The sequence below is a fragment of the Balaenoptera ricei genome, chromosome 19 (genome assembly GCF_028023285.1).
Source record: "Balaenoptera ricei isolate mBalRic1 chromosome 19, mBalRic1.hap2, whole genome shotgun sequence".
NCBI classification, from domain to species: Eukaryota; Metazoa; Chordata; class Mammalia; order Artiodactyla; family Balaenopteridae; genus Balaenoptera; species Balaenoptera ricei.
In genome coordinates, this window is record NC_082657.1 from 29,445,262 (window position 1) to 29,462,405 (window position 17,144).

Genomic DNA, 17,144 nt, shown 5'->3' on the forward strand with positions numbered 1-17,144 from the left:
GTGACCGTGCCCTACTTGGGGGATAAAGAAGGAGGAAGAGGAGGAGGAGAGAGGGGAGGGGGAGAAGAAGAGGAAAGAATTAGATGATAGGCTCTCTGTACAAGCTTGTTACCCTGACAGAACAGTCCCAGAACTTGAAACATGATCTCTGGGGGCAGAGGGAAACAGTTTTATCACATATTAAGGTTAGACAGATGTTTTGGGTGTCTGGTGTTACCTGAATCAAAAGCACCACAAAAGAGCTAGCACAGCCCTGCTCAGCAAGATGTGTTCCCAACAGAAAGGCACAGGAACCTTTTTTTCCTTTTCCTTTTCCTTTTCACGTGTTTTTCTCTTCAGTCATATTTGAGGGTTTTGTATTTCCCTGGTGTGAGAGTGAAACACTGATTTCCACACCAGACCTTCCTTCCTCTCCAAAAGTACTGCAGGCCAGGTCTTCAGCAAGGGTCCTGGGTGTGGAAACAGTCTCAGAAAGAGGGGGTACCTGGTCTGCAAGGTGGGTTTCAACATGTCTCCTGGGATGTGCTTCTTAAAGACTTATAAGGCAGAAAACCTCCCTCTCTCTCCCTCTCTCTCTCTCTCTCACACACACACACAAACACACACACACACACACACACACACACACACACACACACCCTGAGCAGACCCTTCCCCTCTAGGTGGACCAGGGCCCATCCTGCCACAGTACCAGGAGGACAGACAAGGACCACCCACCCAGCATGCGGGGCATTTTAAAGGCCTGAGCAGGAGGTGGGAGAGGCTGATCTTCCAAATGCCCCCCATTTCTTCACTGCTGACAGCAAAGTCCAGGCCTTAAGAGGCACCCAGGGAAAGAGGCTGACGTGACAAAGAAAATAACATCTTCAGAATGACTAATGCCCCACCGGGACGGGACCAGCTCTGGCCTGGCTGCCTGCCAGAGGGTCCACAGCCACTTTCCAAGGACACGGAGGGCAAACGTCCCTGACAAGTTCCCCCAAGGACTGTCCCTTCCCAGCTCTGCCCCTCCTCAGGGCTCCCCCCAGGGGCCTGTGAAGCCCTGAGTTAGGACACCAGGGCCCAGAGGCTGAGTCACTCCCTTGGGGCCAACCTGGGTCATAGCAAGTTCGTTATTTCAAGGACAAGTTCTCAGACCCCTCGTCCAGCCATCGGCCTGACAGAGACCGAGAGGGGAGAGGTCTGCGAGCAGATGAGGAGATGACGAGAGGGCAGGCGGACTAGCTTCCCGGGGCTCTGAGGCCCCAAGTGCCCTGGGGGGACTGTGCATGCCTTGTACAGAACATGCCCAACACACGTGGGGAGACGCTCATCCTTCTCCAGCCATCGGGGGGCCCTGTCTCTGGGCCAGGCCCCCCACAAGCCTTCCTCAGCTCTCCCTCAGCAGGCCCCGGGGAGCCCAAGGCGGAGGCCTCCCGCAGAGCCATTTTCCAGGGTGTGGGGGGGGGGCGGGGGAGGGGAGCGGGGGATCTCGGGGGAGAGGGGCGCGGGGGAAGGTGGGGAAGGGGCAGCTGGGTGGAGCCAGGTCGTCCCCGCAGGAGGTCACAGAACAGAACTGTGGATTGCTCCAAGTTTTTGATGTGCCTGCTGGGGGAGGGAGTGTCTAAAACCATTTCAAAAGCTGGGGGAAGCCCAGAGAAGGGGGGACCTCATTCTCTGTGGGGAGGGGGGATTTCAAAGGAGACCCCGCCACTGAAAGGTTTCAAAAGACCCTTGCCTTTCGATCAGCTCCAAATCACTCCCTCGCCAGCGGCAGCCAGGAGAGGGGTGCTGGGAAAATGTTTCCAAGGAGACATGTCCCTGAGTCATCATAACTCCCGGGGTCTGGAGGCTGCAAAGCCACGATGAGGCAGCCCCCCCCCCCGCTATAAAAAGGTCAGTTTAGCATCCCCCAGGGGTGGGCTCCCACAGTCCAGGTCCCTGGGGAGGCCTGCCTCAGACCCCCGGTGCCCCGAGTTTATGAGAACGCCACCAAGCTGAACAGCGTCACGTCTATCTGCCGAGTCCCCTCGGTGCCACTAAGGGGGGCTTTTACCCCCGCCAGCTCCAGGCAGCCACTCTGGGCTCGGGCCATTTAGCAGGGGAAGCTGTCCACAGGGACACTGGACAGTGTCTACCGGGGCTGCAGCGCCAGCCCCCAGCCAGAGCTCGCGCACCTGCTTCTCTTCCATTCACACCTCCCACAGTCACCCCCGCCACCTTCCCCAAGCCACCAGGGCCAACAGGCACACAGCACAGGCCAACTATAAGTTCCATCACCTCCCTCCTCCCTTCCCTCCCTGCCTCATTCCCTCACCTCTGGACCAGACAGGGCAGGTCTCTGTTTTTTTCGCTTTTTGTTTGTTTGCATAACAAGTTTATTTTTTAAAGGCATACAGACAGTAAACAAAGCAAACATTCCATCAGATATTAACTTCTCCCAAGTATTATCTGTCCTAGAATTGTTCCATTAAGTCCCAGTCTCTAGACATCTTAAATTCAATAATTCATCAGAGTCCATTACTTTTCTTCTGTTGAATTTAACTATTGTTCTCTGTTTGTTGGCTTACTTTTTCAAGGATTTCTATTAAACCTTGCTCTGATACCTTCCCACTTAGCTGTCCGTACCGTGCCCTCTCATCCTATTTTCTTCCCCCTCAACACTGCACCCGGATGAATCTCCCCAAAGCACCCAGCTACAACCAGGCCATAATCTGCTCCAAAATCTTCAATGGCTCCCTAGTGCGTAAGCCCAAGGTTGCACACTCAGGTGCCCGCAGGGACCAGGCAGGGGCCACAGATGAGCAAAGCATCCCCCCAACTCACAGCAGGGGCTGGTGGGGCCTGTGGTTCCAGCTGCTGCCCAGCTCCCATCAACTGCGCTGTGTGGGAATACGGGCCATGGCCGCCACCTCTCCTGGTTTTCCAAGGGAAACCAAATAAAACACCCACCAAGGGGCCCCCAGATTCGGACCCCAGCCTACAGGGTCAAGTCCAAACCCGAATCCCTTAACCTGGCCTTCAAGGCCCTCCACGGTCCAGCCCCAAGCCACCTCCCCACCCTCACTGCCCGTGATGTTACCAACGTGTGGTGCCTCCATCCTAGTCAAGTCGGGCTCCGCCGTTCCCCAGGCACCTCCTCTGCTCCTGCCTCTGAGCTTTGCTCACCCCGCAGTCCTCCCACAGAGGCCGCTCCCCACCTTCTCAGCCTAACCACAACCCATCCTCCAAGGACCTGCTTCTTCCTTACAATCAGCTCTCCCAGGGCCCTGTTCTCTAGCGACTGTCCTTCATTGCTAAGGCTGCTCCCTTTGCCAGGGATGGCCTTAAACCACAGAGAAAACGCCTCCCGACCCTTCAATACCCAGGCCTTCCTGATGGACTTATTTGGATCCAGCAGTCCCTGTTCCGGGAGCACCAACCTCACTACACTGTGCTTACTGGACGCCTATCAGCCTCCCCCATGGACAGGAGACCCCTGAGGGCAGGGCTGGGTCTCTCCCACCACAGGCCCTGGCAGCGGAGCCACACACAGTGGAGGGAGCCTGGTTTTTATTCAGACCCGGGCTCTGCTACTTCCTGGCTGGAGGAACTTGGGTAAGTCATTAAACCTCCTCTGTGAGGTGGAGAACAGAAGCTACATAAGGTACCCGGCCTGTGGTGGGGCTCAGTCCATGGCAGCTGTTAGCATCCTTACCCAGTGTGACCTCCCTCCACTGCACAGCGTGGTGCTGTGGTGTCTTCTGCGGGATGCCGTGAGGTCTCTGAGGGCAGGGGCCATGTCCCCTTCACCCTCTATCACCCACAGGGACCACCCCAGGTCTCTACATGCAGCAGATGCTCCATGTTCTTTGATTGATGGAGGTGATGAGGCGAGGGAAGGGAGGGCAGGTGAGGGGGGGCAGGGCAGAGAGAGAGGAGGTACAGCCCTGCCACCAGAGGTGTGGCTCCAGCAGGTCCCTAGCCCCTGCCTCATGGCCATGAGCCAAGGGCCTGCATGTGAGACCTCGTGCAGCTGCATAAACGTCTTGCCTGGACGAACAGGCCAGCTCACAGCACTGCCGAGCCTGGTGAGGGGCCCTTTCCAGCCACCAGCCGGGACTCCTTCTTGCAGGAGCCCCGCCCTCTGCTCACACAAAGACCCAAGTGCCAATCAAACCCTCCTTTCACATCTTCCACCGCTCTAGTTAAGAGCAAGCCCTCGCCTTCCACCTGTGGACACACAGCTTCCAGGTGCTGCACAAAAGGAAAGGTGGAAGGGAGAAAGGAGAGGGGGAGAAACACCTCTGAAATCACTGCGGTCCAATTAGCCAGCCTCTCGCCCTTCGTGCTTACAAACAGGAGCACACATTAACACCTGCTACAAAAGCAAACATTTTTAGGTATCTTCATCTTCACCTCCCTGACACTGCCGTGAAAGCGCGCTCAGCAGCCAGTGACGGACAGGGCAGTTTCCTTCTTCTACTTCAGCAGGGGCCTCTCAAACAGAAGGAACTAAAAAGTCACCAATCTTCCCGTCGGGCTGAATTCCCAGGGTCCCCTGCCCCTCCCGTGCTTCTCATGTCCCCTCGTCATTGAGGGAGCCCCACCAGGCACCCAGTTCCGCTCAGCGCCTTCAGGGGACCTGCCCCGAGTCACCGGGACGCTAGGTACCCAAACTCACTGAGCAGCAGCTGGCGGGGACCGGGGGACCGTAGCCACCCTGAGCACAGCTCCACTAAAGAAGGGCCTTCTTACGTACAATGTGGATGACAGCACAGATGTGGAACAACTCTCACAGGCTGAGGTGGGAGGGAGACTTCATACAACCGACCACTTTGGAAGTGTACTCATCTCTATCTACTGGAGGAGAACCTACTCATATCCTACTCAAATCCCACCAATTTCAGTCGGAGAGATATTCCCATTAAAACTGCACGTGAGGGCTTCCCTGGTGGCGCAGTGGTTGAGAATCTGCCTGCTAATGCAGGAGACACGGGTTTGAGCCCTGGTCTGGGAAGATCCCACATGCCGCGGAGCAACTGGGCCCGTGAGCCACAATTACTGAGCCTGCACGTCTGGAGCCTGTGCTCCGCAACAAGAGAGGCCGCGATAGTGAGAGGCCCGTGCACCACAATGAAGAGTGGCCCCCGCTTGCCGCAACTAGAGAAAGCCCTTGCACAGAAACGAAGACCCAACACAGCCAAAAATTTAAAAAATAAATAAATAAATAGATTAAAAAAAAAAAAAACTGCATGTGAGTGTTCACCAATGACTCATAGAAGAATGGTCACAGCAGCACAGTATTTGAAACAATTCCACAATGGAAACTACCCAGATGCCCATCAGGATGTGTATCAAGAACAGATAAATGGCGATGTGTTCACACAATGGAATATCATACACCAGTGAGAAGGGGCAATGTCCGACCACAGGCACTAATATGAACAAGCGAAAGACACCAGACACAAATGAGCAGAGACGGTGTGATCTCATTTACATAAAATGCAAAACAACGACAAGTAACCTATGCTGTTAGCATCAGGATGCTGAGGCCCTTTTGTTGGTGGGGGAAGGGCCTGGAGGGGGCCGAGGGGGGGTTTCTGGGATGCAGGAATGGTCTGCTTCTTCACCTGGGTGTTGGTTACCCAGGTGTGCTCAGTTCGTGAGGATCCACTGAGGGGGACACTTAAGTGGACCTTTTTTTAATGTATGCAATCAAGCGTTTTGTAAAACAGTACTCTGTTGGCGTGGCTGATGTTAAGACTCTAATGAAAACATATTAGAGGTAGAAAAATGGAGAGAAAGTCAGGGTCGGGATGCAAAACCCAGGCCTGACCTTTCATCACTCAGACTGCGGGACTCTTGGAGAAGGTGATCACGCTTCTGCCAAAGACCCAGGGCACCAAGATTCCAGAAGTTCTCGAGGCCCTCACTGCCAAACCCACCCCCTGGGCTAGCCCCATGCCACCAGAAATCCGCTGTGCCCTCTCTTATAGCGAGGGCCTCCCTAGCCACCAGGGAGACCCCATGCACCCACAGAAGGCAAGTAAGACCTCAAGGCTTCCCTCCATCCCTCGGGCCAAGTGGGAACACGATGGGACTTTGAAAGCTCCCTCCTTAAAAGGCTGAATTTTCCAAAGTCCAAGACCGCTTGAAGAGAAATAGGAAAAGTAGCGAAATAACTTTGTAAGCATTCTGTTTTGACAATGTGCCCGAGGAATTCCCCACGTTTAGTGGGGAAATGTGAGCAGTTAAATCTATTTGATGTCATGACATACGAAATTGAAGCATAATTGCCCCTGAGTGCTTGACAACTAGAAAGCACTTCATTTCAGAAATGGAGGGAAATGTATGCTGGGAAATGCAAGAGACTGTCAAAAGTTTGACTGCAATGTGAGTGGAGCCACGCGAAAAGAAGGTTCGGATGGAGAAAGTGCTCCAGCTCTGACATTTTTAGTCCCATTTGAAATGTCTCAGAAACAGCAGCAGTGACTCTATCCTTTGAGCTAAAAGCCAGTGAAATGATGATTGGAACCAAACATTTCAACCCCGAGGGGTGGCCGCAGCACAGGTGGGAGGAAACGCATGCTTACCAATCATGTGGTTGGCAACGTGGATTTGGATCTCTCTCTCGTTCTCGAAGGTCATCTGGCACTTGATGCACTGGTACGTCTTTTTCTGTTTGGAAACCGAAAGGAAAGGAATTAGACAGCCAGGATGCAGAACAGAGCAGAAGGCAAAAGCTCCCGGAGGCCATGGCTCAAGACTTCCCGGAACGGCTCTGATCCGCTCCCAGTTCTCTCCAGGCCATTCTCTTCCCACCTGCCTCTGCGTCCAGCTCAGATTCAGCCTGGGGAAGTGGAGACAGGCTCCACTGCAAGGGAGCTTCTCCTCTGCTCGACCCGGGGAAACTGCCCCATCCCAAGGTGAGGGCACACAGCAGAACCACAGAAAGGAAGCTGAGGCAGGCTGTTCTGCTTGGGGCATGCTCCAATCCATCTACCCATCTTCCACCCATCTATGCCTGCTGTATCCACTCATCCATCCGTCTGTTCATCCATCTGTCTACCCATCACTGTCTACCTACCCTCTGTCTACCCATCCATCCATCTAAACACACATACACACACCCACCCACCCATTCATTCATCTAGCCACCCATCCATCCATCCATCCATCCAATCATCCACCCATCCATCCATCCATCCATCCATCCAATCATCCATCCATCCATCCACCCATTCATCTCTCTTTGTACCCATCCAACTACTCTCTCATCTACTTACCTACCCTAAGAACCAAGTGGCCAAGCAGGGGAGACTGCTTCCATCAGCTCTGACACTCAGGGGTGACTGAAGAATTCCTCCTCTGCCCTAGACACACAAGGCCCCAGGTGATCCTACAGCTGGCTTCCACACACGGGGAGCTATTATCAACTGCTTTTGTGGGGAGGGGGGCAGAAAAATGGAGAACATGAGATGTTTCAAAGCTTCTCGAAGACTGGTTCCAAAGAGTGGAGCTTCACAGTGTGAAACCAGCCCACTGTGGACAGAGGTGTGTTGCCTGAGTGGGGGAAGGGCTGTGGCTGTGCGTCTTTATGAAGAGGGAGGGGTGGTATGGGAATTCAAAATATCCAAGTTTTCTGAAGACTACTTTGGGTCCTGGGATGATGGGGCCTCCCTCGACCTCTGGAAAAGAGGGCAAGATTCTGGATTTCTTGGCTGAGCACTGAGGCCCAACCCTCAACGATGTAGCCAGGACGAACCACCAGAGGGCTCAGTCGTCTCAGCCCCACCTCAGCCCCACCTGAACCTGCAGTTCTTCTGAAGGGCCTGGTCTCACCTCCGGGCCTTTGTCTATGCCGTTTCCTCCACCTGGAATACCCTCTCCATCCTTAGGACTCTGTTCAAATGGCACCTCTTCTGAGAAGCCTTTTCTTCCCACCCCAGAGTGAGTTTAGGATCTCCCCAGGCCCCTGAGCTTATGATGAAAGCACCTAGTTGATCCGCATACGATTCTGTTGTGGCCAATTGATTTGTTTGCTCGCACTGCACCGTGAGCACCCAGAGGGCCAGGACGCGTTCTGTCCACCTGTGAGGTCCCGGCAAAGACTGCGTGCTTAGGAAGCATTTGTTGAACAAATGAGCAAAGTTGTGAAATAACATGTGCCACGTCCTCTATGAGGGCAGAAGGGACAAAGAGAAGTCATCCCACGGTGACTAGGGATCCTGGATCCCCACCACCCAACACAGGGCCCAGCCCAGAGTGAGCGCCTAATAAGCACTGAACTTTCATCATGATTCTTACTGCTGCTGAGAGACTGTTGAATCAATGAATGGAGAAACAACTGGAACAGCTGGTGCCGGGAGCTTCAGGCTCCAGGCGGGGTCCCCGCTCGGGCTCCAGGACCCGTGCTGATAAGACCAGAGCGCCTTGCTCCCAGGGCTTCGGGAGACCTGGGCGTTCAGTACGTCCTCAGAGCAGCCGCAGCGCTGGGCCCGGAAGCAGGCATTCAGCACGGAAACACCCGGGAATAATGGGTGAGTCTCGGGGGGACAGAACAGGGGAGCCTCACAACAGGCAGAGGAGATTTCAGGCCAGAAGAGACAGCAGGGACTGAAGTCTTCTGAGGGGCACAGTCCCAAAGCACCCACCTCGGCTCAACTCCTGGTCTGTGCTCATGGAGAGGAAGGACCCTGGGTTTCTCCACCCTCAAAATCATTCATTCCCTCTCACATGCGTCCCTCACCCACTCTGCCTGGCAAGTATAAGGGTCCTTGATGCTTAAACGGATGATTGAATGAATGAATGAATGAATGAGTGAATGAACAAGTAAAGGCAAGAATGAAGCACGCCCCAGGAAGCTCCACGTGGAGGAAGCCCAGAGGAGCCTGCTGGGCAAGGAAGACTGTACCCCCCACCTCCTTGGTCGGAAGTCTCTAGAGGCCACGGCCACGGCCACGGCTAGTCCAGACCAGTGCAGGGGACAGTTCATGATCAAAGTGCTGTTCCTCCTCGGGGCAGATGAATGAAGTAGGCTCACTGTGCTTGAAAGATAAATCACCAGGAGCCTGCCTGGGCAGGATGAGAGAGTACCCCTAAATGGCCCCCTACCATATGGCCACTCCTAAGTGGCAGGAAGAGGACTGGGCCCTGCCTCATGGGGCAAGAGGCTCCAGGGGAATCCCAGGGGAGTGGTCACAGGAGCTGCTGACCCAAGAGCCTGGGCGTTCACACACACACACATACAGCGCGTATGCACAGGCATGGACACGCATGTGAGGATATACACACAGACTTGCGAACATCCTACACACCTCGCCCCAACTCACCACCAACACGCAAGACCCTCACACACACCCACAACCCCTACACCCAGCAACCCACTTGCTCCCTGTAACACAGACACATCAGTGCAACACCCTCAGAGAAGTGGAGACATCCTCATGGACCACAGGTTCACGGAGCATCCCCAGTAACACACACGCTTTCAGTTCTCTCCCTGGAACCCTGACAGCCACACCCATCACTCCCCAATGCACCCACAGATGCACAAGCAGCTTATGGCACAAGGGTGTGCACTGACCCTGTGGACACACATGTAGACTCATAGGTATACACACGCATATACACACACCTGCACACACACAGGTTCACTAGCACCAGCACTCACTAAGGAACATGTATGCCCATATGCCCCCACCCAGAGATGGCCCTTTGGGCCTTGCATGTGAGACCAGGGATGCCCAGGGTCTGGAGCAGCAGGCACCCGGGCCAGGTGCATGGGGAGAACACAGCATGGGGAGAACAGGTGAGGACTCTCACTCTGTCTACCTCCTGCTGCCCCCCATCCTTACCTCAGCACCTCCTCTGGGTCCGTCTCCCTTTTCCTATCCCCCAAAGACTCCATCCTCCTCTGGAGGTTCAGCCCCCGCTAGGAGACGTAATCACAGAAAAACAGAACTTGGCATTCAAAGCACCTCCTCTGCATAAGCCCCTTCCCCGGGGCCCAGCCCAGGACAGCCAAAGCTGAACCCTGGGACCTTGGCCAGGGCTGCCTTCCCCAGCGTGGCCCGAGCAACCTCAGAGGGTCCCCGGGCAGGAAGAGAACACGCTGGAGGATGTGGAGAGGAAAAGGGAAGAAGAGGGGCAAGACAGCCACTGCTGCTGAATTCCCACGATCATGATCGCAACTCACATTTACTGAGCACCTACTATGAGCCTACAATGTGCAGGCACTGTTTATTCTGAATACTCACAATGACTCTGCAAGCTCCACTTTAGGGATGAAGAAAGTGGAGTTCCAAGAGGCTAAGTCATCTGGTCAAAGCCTAGCGCCGGTGAGCAGGAGAACTGGATTGGACCCCAGGCAGGCGCCCTCCAGAGCCACTGTCTGAGCTGCCGTTCTTGGCTCCATGCCCCAGACCGCCCCAGACAGCCCTGCTCCGGGTGACAGAAAGCTGTCACCTGAACAAGCCCGTGAACCTGGCTGTCTGCTTACCCTGCAGGAAGATGGAGTGTGAAAGCACCCAGTCTACCTCCCCACCCCACGCCAGACGGGGCACCGTGGCGATCTGGTGAGTCGATGAGGGGCGGGGTCTGCCCACAAGGGGCTGGAATTGGGGTGACGTTGTTATTACCCGTAAACAGAGGGGGAGGCGGAAACCTCACCGCTTCGCTCCAGCCGACAGCAGCCTCGGCCCCATGGGAACCCAGTCCTCAGAGAGCTAGTTGCTATGGATACACTCCCGAGGGTCCCAGCCTGCCAGCCCCCAAGCCCCTGTGCAGCCCCCAGAGTCTGCTCTTGTATGCGTGAGTCCTGGGGGAGGGAGGGGTGGGCGAACAGACAGCTGGGCCCCTGCCCCCAGGCGTGCCCAGGCAGGGGGTGAGGCCCCAGAGGCTATGCCTCCGCTGGGGAGGTACCCGGGCTTTGTCTAGCTCCTTCCTGCAAATGGCCCATCTGCCCAGGCCTCTAGATGTGAGTGCCAGCTCCCTTCTCTCTCACAAGACCAGGGACAGGGAGAGGAAGGCCTTCCAGGCTCCCAGAAGACAAGCCCCCTCGGGCTCATAGTCCCGCACTCCCACGCACAGCCGTGCGCCCTCGGGTACGTGGCTCCACCTTTCTGAGTCTGGGCCCCCTCTTTGCCAAAGCCAAGGTCATGGCAAAGGTTCAGGGTGTTGCCATGGAAACAATATAAGAGTGGGTGCCCACACAGTAGGGGTTTTACAAAGTAGTACTTGATACAGGATCCAGAGCAGAGACTGGGAAGGAGGAGGCTTCAATAGCCAAAGGCTCTGGGGACACTAGAAGCAGCCCCATGGCCGGCAGGAGCCCCAGCGTGGGCAGGGATGGGGCTGGAGTGCACCTGGGAGAAGGGCATGCAGGGGCCCAGCAGTGCCACACTGTCCCACCGCATGAGCACCAGACTGACCACCCTGGACCCCACCCTTGCAACTAGGATGGGCTCCAGAGGTGCTGGCTGAAGGGCTGGTCACGAGCTCGGGCTGGGGCACTGCACACTCCCTGGGCTCCAATCCCTTCTCTGCTTCTTTAAACTGGGGGGCTCACAACATAATTGTTCCTTGCCTCCTTTTCCTCATCTGTAAAGTGAGTGTTGTAAGGATTAAATAGATAGAAAGTGCCTGGATGTGCCTGGCACATCCTTATTCCTCAATAAATGTGAGGTGTGATTATAAATGGGAAAATAACAAGGGATGGTTGCTACATGCCCAGCACGTCTTTACTCATTTAATCCTCAGGGCAAAACACTGAGGTCAGCAGGGAGACAGTCACAGTATTTGACAACTGAAGAGGAACACGCGCCGGCCAACCAGAGCAGAGGCTGGTTAAAAAAGCAGAACAGAGCCCCGGTCCCTCCCAGGTGATGCCAGCTTTGGAGATAGACACTATTGCAATTGCTATTACTATTGTTATTACTGTTACCCTCTGGCTTTACAGGTGAGGACCGAAGCCCAGAGAGGTCAAATCATAAGTGGGTACTGGAAGGGGGAGATTTTAACGCAGGCCATCTGACTCCAGGGCCCGAATCCCCCCCAGTCCACCCACACTGGCTGGCAGCAAGCTGAGGCTCAGGGGGACAGAGCTGGGCAGCTGTGACTGCACTGTGCTCAGGACCTCTGAAGGGTGACCGCTGGACCCTTACCTAGAGGCTGTGCTCAGTCAAAGGGCCTTAAGAAAGTGGTCCATTTCTGACTCTCCTTGGCTGCCAGGCACACCAGAAATAATGGGCGCTCAGCACAAATTTAATCAACCAATCAATCACCTCTAAAAGGAGCTCTCTGCTACAGACGGGGCTTTGAGGAGAGGCCTCAGGCCCCAGCTGGACACACAGCTCTATCCTCATTCAGACGTTTCTCTCTGCAGCTGGGTGATCTTGGTCAGGGCCTCTGGCTCGCTGGCCTCTGTGGGGAGCTGGCCAGGAGACCCCTTAGGGGCCCCCACTGCAGATTCTCCCTTCAGCCTCTCCAGCCCTCCTTCTCTCTCACTCTCTCTCCCCCTCAAAATCCCGGAGTTGCGGGCCCCAGTTCTGATCCCACAGTGAAACACCCTCAGCAGACATCCCTGTCTTCCAGCGGGCACCTGTGGCAGGTGGCCCTTCCCCAAATCCTGCCCCCCCTGCCAGTGGTACCAGCAGTGGCCCTCCAGGGAAAGATACCCCCGAGATCTGCTTGGCATCTCCTCGGTCTGGAAACAGACAACCCAGACTTGATGGGAATCCCCGGGCCCGTTCTGACACCTGAGGGCCACGCAGCCTCCAGGCCCACTGCAGGTGCCCCTTGGTCACCATTCCCAGGGCCCATGTGGACCCTCCAGTAGCTCAGACTTCCCCTGCCTCATTGAAACCCACTGGTTATGGGCCTGCGGCTCCCCCTGATCTGGCAGCCCCCAAGGCAGGGACCGTTTCTGACTCTCCTTAGCTGCCAGGCACCCCCAAAATAAAGGGTGTGCAGGACAATTTTGATCAATCATCAATCAGTCATTAACGATAACAGTCACTGGAAACATTCCTAGGGCCTTCCATGTACCAGCAACTGCACTGACGATAATGATGCTGTTGATGGTAATAGTATCAGCTGGTGATAACTGCTAGCTGACTGGGCCCTAAGTGCCAGGTTCCAAGCCCTTTATGTGTATATTATCTCCATAAACTGTCAAAGGACTCCTAAATCTAAAGCCTAGAGGACAGAGTGACTTGCCCAAGAAGACCCAATAAGCATGTGAATAAGCCCACTCCCCGATCAATGACCAAGATGACCACCAACATTGAGGGAGCACTCATTGCAGCAGCCTTTTATCTACATGATGCCATGGGCCCCTCATAACAATTCGATGAAGTCGAGACAATTATTATTCCCATTTTACAGATGAGCACTTGGCAAATGAGGCCACGTCACACAGGAAGGGAAATGGCAACACTGGGGTTTGAACTCAGAGTCTACTGCGATCAGCTGTGCTTAACCGCTGCACGACGGCGCTGCTTCTCTGGGCTACTAGAGGGAACGCCACCGGGCAACACAGAGCTCAGCACGGGGGCTCCTCTGGGCATGAGCGGAGCCCCAAGGAGCAAGGTCCAGGCTCGGGTGGGCTGCACTTACCCGGGGCACTGGCGACGTCTGGGCGCCTTTCCGGGGCCCACTGGTCTCTGGAGTGAGGTCACGGTGGTCCACCTGCATGTGGCTCTCCAGGTCCTCGGCACTCTCGAACTTGACGCTGCACTCGGGGCAGCGGAGGCCGGCGCAGGGCCGGTCGGCAGGCTCGGGCGGGGCCAGGCCACCCACCTGTCCGTTGGAGCTGCGGGCCATGCAGCCGGCACAGAGGCCATAGGGGAGCCCGTTGACGTCGAGCTTCACCAGGTCCTGCTTGCTGCGAAACTCTTTGAGGCACAGGGCACACTTGTAGAGCTTCTGCAGCCCCTGGCCGTTGGGGGAGGACGCAGCCGAGCTGCCCGCCAGCTTCTGCATGTGGAAGGTGCCATGGATCTTGAGCTCGAGCGTGGAGGTGACCGTCTGCATGCAGACCACACAGCGGAAGCCCGTGAGGGAGTTGCGCAGGTCGGGGTGCATCTGGCAGTGCTCGATGAACTCCTCCTCGCTCTGCAGGGGCATCTTGCAGATGCGGCAGGTGCCCGTGTCCAGGCTCTTGCTGTGGGTCACCTTGTGCTCGGTGAGCGTCAGCAGCGAGGGGAAGCGCTCGCCGCAGATGGGGCACATGTAGTGCTTGGCAGGGCCCCGGTGCGTCTGCAGGTGCTCCCGGAGGCCATTCTCCGAGAAGAAAGTCCGTGAGCACACGTTGCACTTGTGGCTGCCCTTGATGAACTCAGCCTTCTTCCGGGAGCCGTCGTCCTCGCCTGGCCGGATGTTGTGGTCCCGCAGCCTGTGGTTCTGCAGCAGCACCTCCATGGTGTAGGCCGCCCCGCAGATATCGCAGCCGTACATGGGTTCTGACGCGTCCACGTCATCCTCGCTCGCCTCGTGGCTGTTGGGCGCCTCGGGGTTCTTCAGCAGCATGCCCTGCAGGTCGGCCGGCTCGGCCTTCTTGGCGGTAGCCGGGGGCACCCCGTTGGCCGTGCCGTTCTCGGTGGCCGCGTCAAACACGCAGTGCTTCTCCCGCAGGTGCTTCTCCAGCAGGATGATGGCGTGGAAGGCCTTGCTGCAGAACTTGCAGTTGTACTTCTTGCTGTGCGTAGTGATGTGGCACTGCAGCTCCACTTCGGTGCTGAAGGTCTCCCCGCAGAAGATGCACTTGTGTGCCTTGGCCGGGTTGCCCAGGTGGCTGTGTTTGACGTGCACCTGCAGGTCGGCCTCCTTGCGGAAGTCCCAGTTGCAGGCCGTGCAGCGGTACATCTTCTTCTCGTTGCTGTGCTTCACCGCCAGGTGCACCTGGATGGACACCTTGGAGTCAAAGACCTCCTGACACAGGGTGCAGTGGTAGAGCACGAAGGTGTGCATGTCCAGCAGGTGCTTCTGCAGGTCGTCCACCGAGGAGAACTGCTTGTCGCAGCTCTCGCACACGTAGTGGGTCGACGTGGTCATGTAGTGCACCGTCAGGTGCTGCAGGAGGGATTCCTGGGAGTCAAAGTCCTCTTTGCACTGGGGGCACGCCTGCTTGCGCAGCAGCAGCTCCAGGTGCAGCTTCAGGTGGGTCTGGAAGCTCTCGAAGTTGGAGAACTTGAGGTCGCACTGATTACAGGGATACTCGCCGTTGGAGATGGAGTTGGCGCTCACCGAAAGCCGCTGCCGCTTCGGGGAAGACACCTCCACGTCAGATGAGACCGGGCTCTGCTCCGCCTTGGACTTCTTGCTGTGGGCCAGCGGGATGTTCTTGTGGTTCTCCTTGATGTGCTTGGTGAGCTTCAGGATGGAGCCGAAGATGGGCGAGTTGGTGCAGTAGGGGCAGGAATAGACCTCCATGAAGGACTGCGCAGGCTGCACGACCGGGGACTCCAGCTTGGCGCTGCCGACGCTGCAGTGGGCCTGCTGGATGTGCTCCGTGAGGGAGGACTCGGTCAGGAATCCCATGGAGCACTGGTTGCAGAAGAAGGCATTATTGCCGTCGGGCGGGTTGGAGTTGGGGCCGCAGTGGGAGACGCGGATGTGCTCCTGCAGGCTGTTGATGTCGGCAAACATCTCGGGGCAGTAGTTGCAGTGGAAGGCGGAGATGTTACTGAACTGCATCACGGGGTAGGCGTGGTTCTTGTGCAGCTTGCGGACGTGCTCGTTGAGGTTGTAGAGGGTGGGCAGGGAGTCTAGGCAGATCTGACACGTGTGGCTCTGCTGCGGCTTATCCGCGTGGATGGTCTTCAGGTGGATCTCCAGCACGGCCAGGCTGTTAAAGTCCCGCTTGGAGCAATAGGGGCAGCTGTAGACCACCTTGGACCAGCCCTGCCCATCATCCCGCATCTTCTTCTGGCCCCGCAGTGGCTTCAAGGTGGAGTCCGGCGTGGAGCCTCGCTCCACGGAGGCGCTGGAGTCTGGGGTGGCGCTGCTCATGGAGGCCACGCTGCCCAGCACGGGGTCAGGGCTGACGCTGTGGTTGCTGGAGTCGGGCTGCCGGTGGCTGTCCAGGTGGCAGTAGACGCCCTCCACCGAGGAGAACTGCTCGGGGCACATGGGGCACTTGTGTTTCTGGTTGGCGTGGGCCTGGTGGATGTGGGCGAGCAGCGCGTTCTCGTCGACGAAGACCTCGGGGCAGTGGATGCACTGCAGGTCGGCCTTCTCGGAGAGCTGGGGGTGGCGGGTGAGCACGTGCTTCTCCAGCTCCTCAGTCTGGCTGAAGGTGTCCTCGCAGTAGTCGCACATGAAGTCGTCCTTCTTGGCCTCCTTCTCCGACTTGGCCAGGTGCTCCTTGTTCTTCTTGTGGGCCTGCATGTGGCTCTGCAGCGAGCTGGTGGAGGAGAAGCCGCGCTTGCAGACGGTGCACTTGAAGGGCTTGCTGGAGCTATGGGTCTTCAGGTGGATCTTGAGGTGGTCGCTGCGGGAGAAGGCCGCCTCGCACTCGTGACAGTGGTACTTCTTGTCGCCCGTGTGCAGCTTGATGTGCCGGTCGCGGCTCCTCTTGTGCTTGAAGAGGCGGCTGCAGTAGGTGCACTTGAACGGCAGCTTGTCGCTGTGGATCTGCTCGTGCCTCTTCAAGTAGCTCAGGCGGATGAAGGACTTGTCGCAGAACTGGCAAGGGTACGGCAGGCCCGTGCCCCCTTCCTCCTCACCCAGGCCCAGGTCACACCCATCTCCGATCATCTGCGTGGGTGACGCAACATCCTTGCTGGAGGGAGACGAGGCCACCCAGGAGAGTTGTGGGTCGTCGTCACCATCTGCAGAGGGAAGGCAGAAGAGAGATTAGAGGCAATTCCCAGGGCCGCGAAAAACAAGGACAGAGCCAGCTTCTTGAAAGCTCGCAGGCTGAGGCTGTGCAGCTGGCCAACTGCTGCAGGGGGAGTGGGGGGAGGGAGTCCGGGGGGCCGGAAGCAAGTGGACATGCGGGCCTTCCAGTCTGCAGGGGGGAGTGGAAGAAGGGTGGCAGGATAAGGCGGGGACGTGCCTCTCCCCTGGGCAACACCTTCCTGGACCTCGCTGGATGCAGCACCCAGCCCCCCAACAGGAGGTGAGGTCTCAGTCACTTCCCTGATGGGGGGTGGGGGGGTGTGCAGCCTGGGAAAAAAGTC

At 56.8% G+C, this 17,144-nt stretch overlaps 1 protein-coding gene across 2 annotated transcripts in view; it reads right to left on the reverse strand.

Annotated features, from left to right (window-relative positions):
* ZNF423 (zinc finger protein 423) overlaps positions 1–17,144 on the reverse strand; it is a 335,079-nt gene that overhangs the window by 128,893 nt on the left and 189,042 nt on the right. For both annotated transcript variants that reach the window (XM_059904839.1, XM_059904840.1), the window contains exons 4-5: positions 13,579–16,793; positions 6,555–6,639 (exon numbers count right to left, since the gene is read on the reverse strand). In XM_059904839.1, the coding sequence (XP_059760822.1) occupies positions 6,555–6,639; positions 13,579–16,793 (3,300 nt within the window). The remainder of the gene's footprint in view (positions 1–6,554; positions 6,640–13,578; positions 16,794–17,144) is intronic.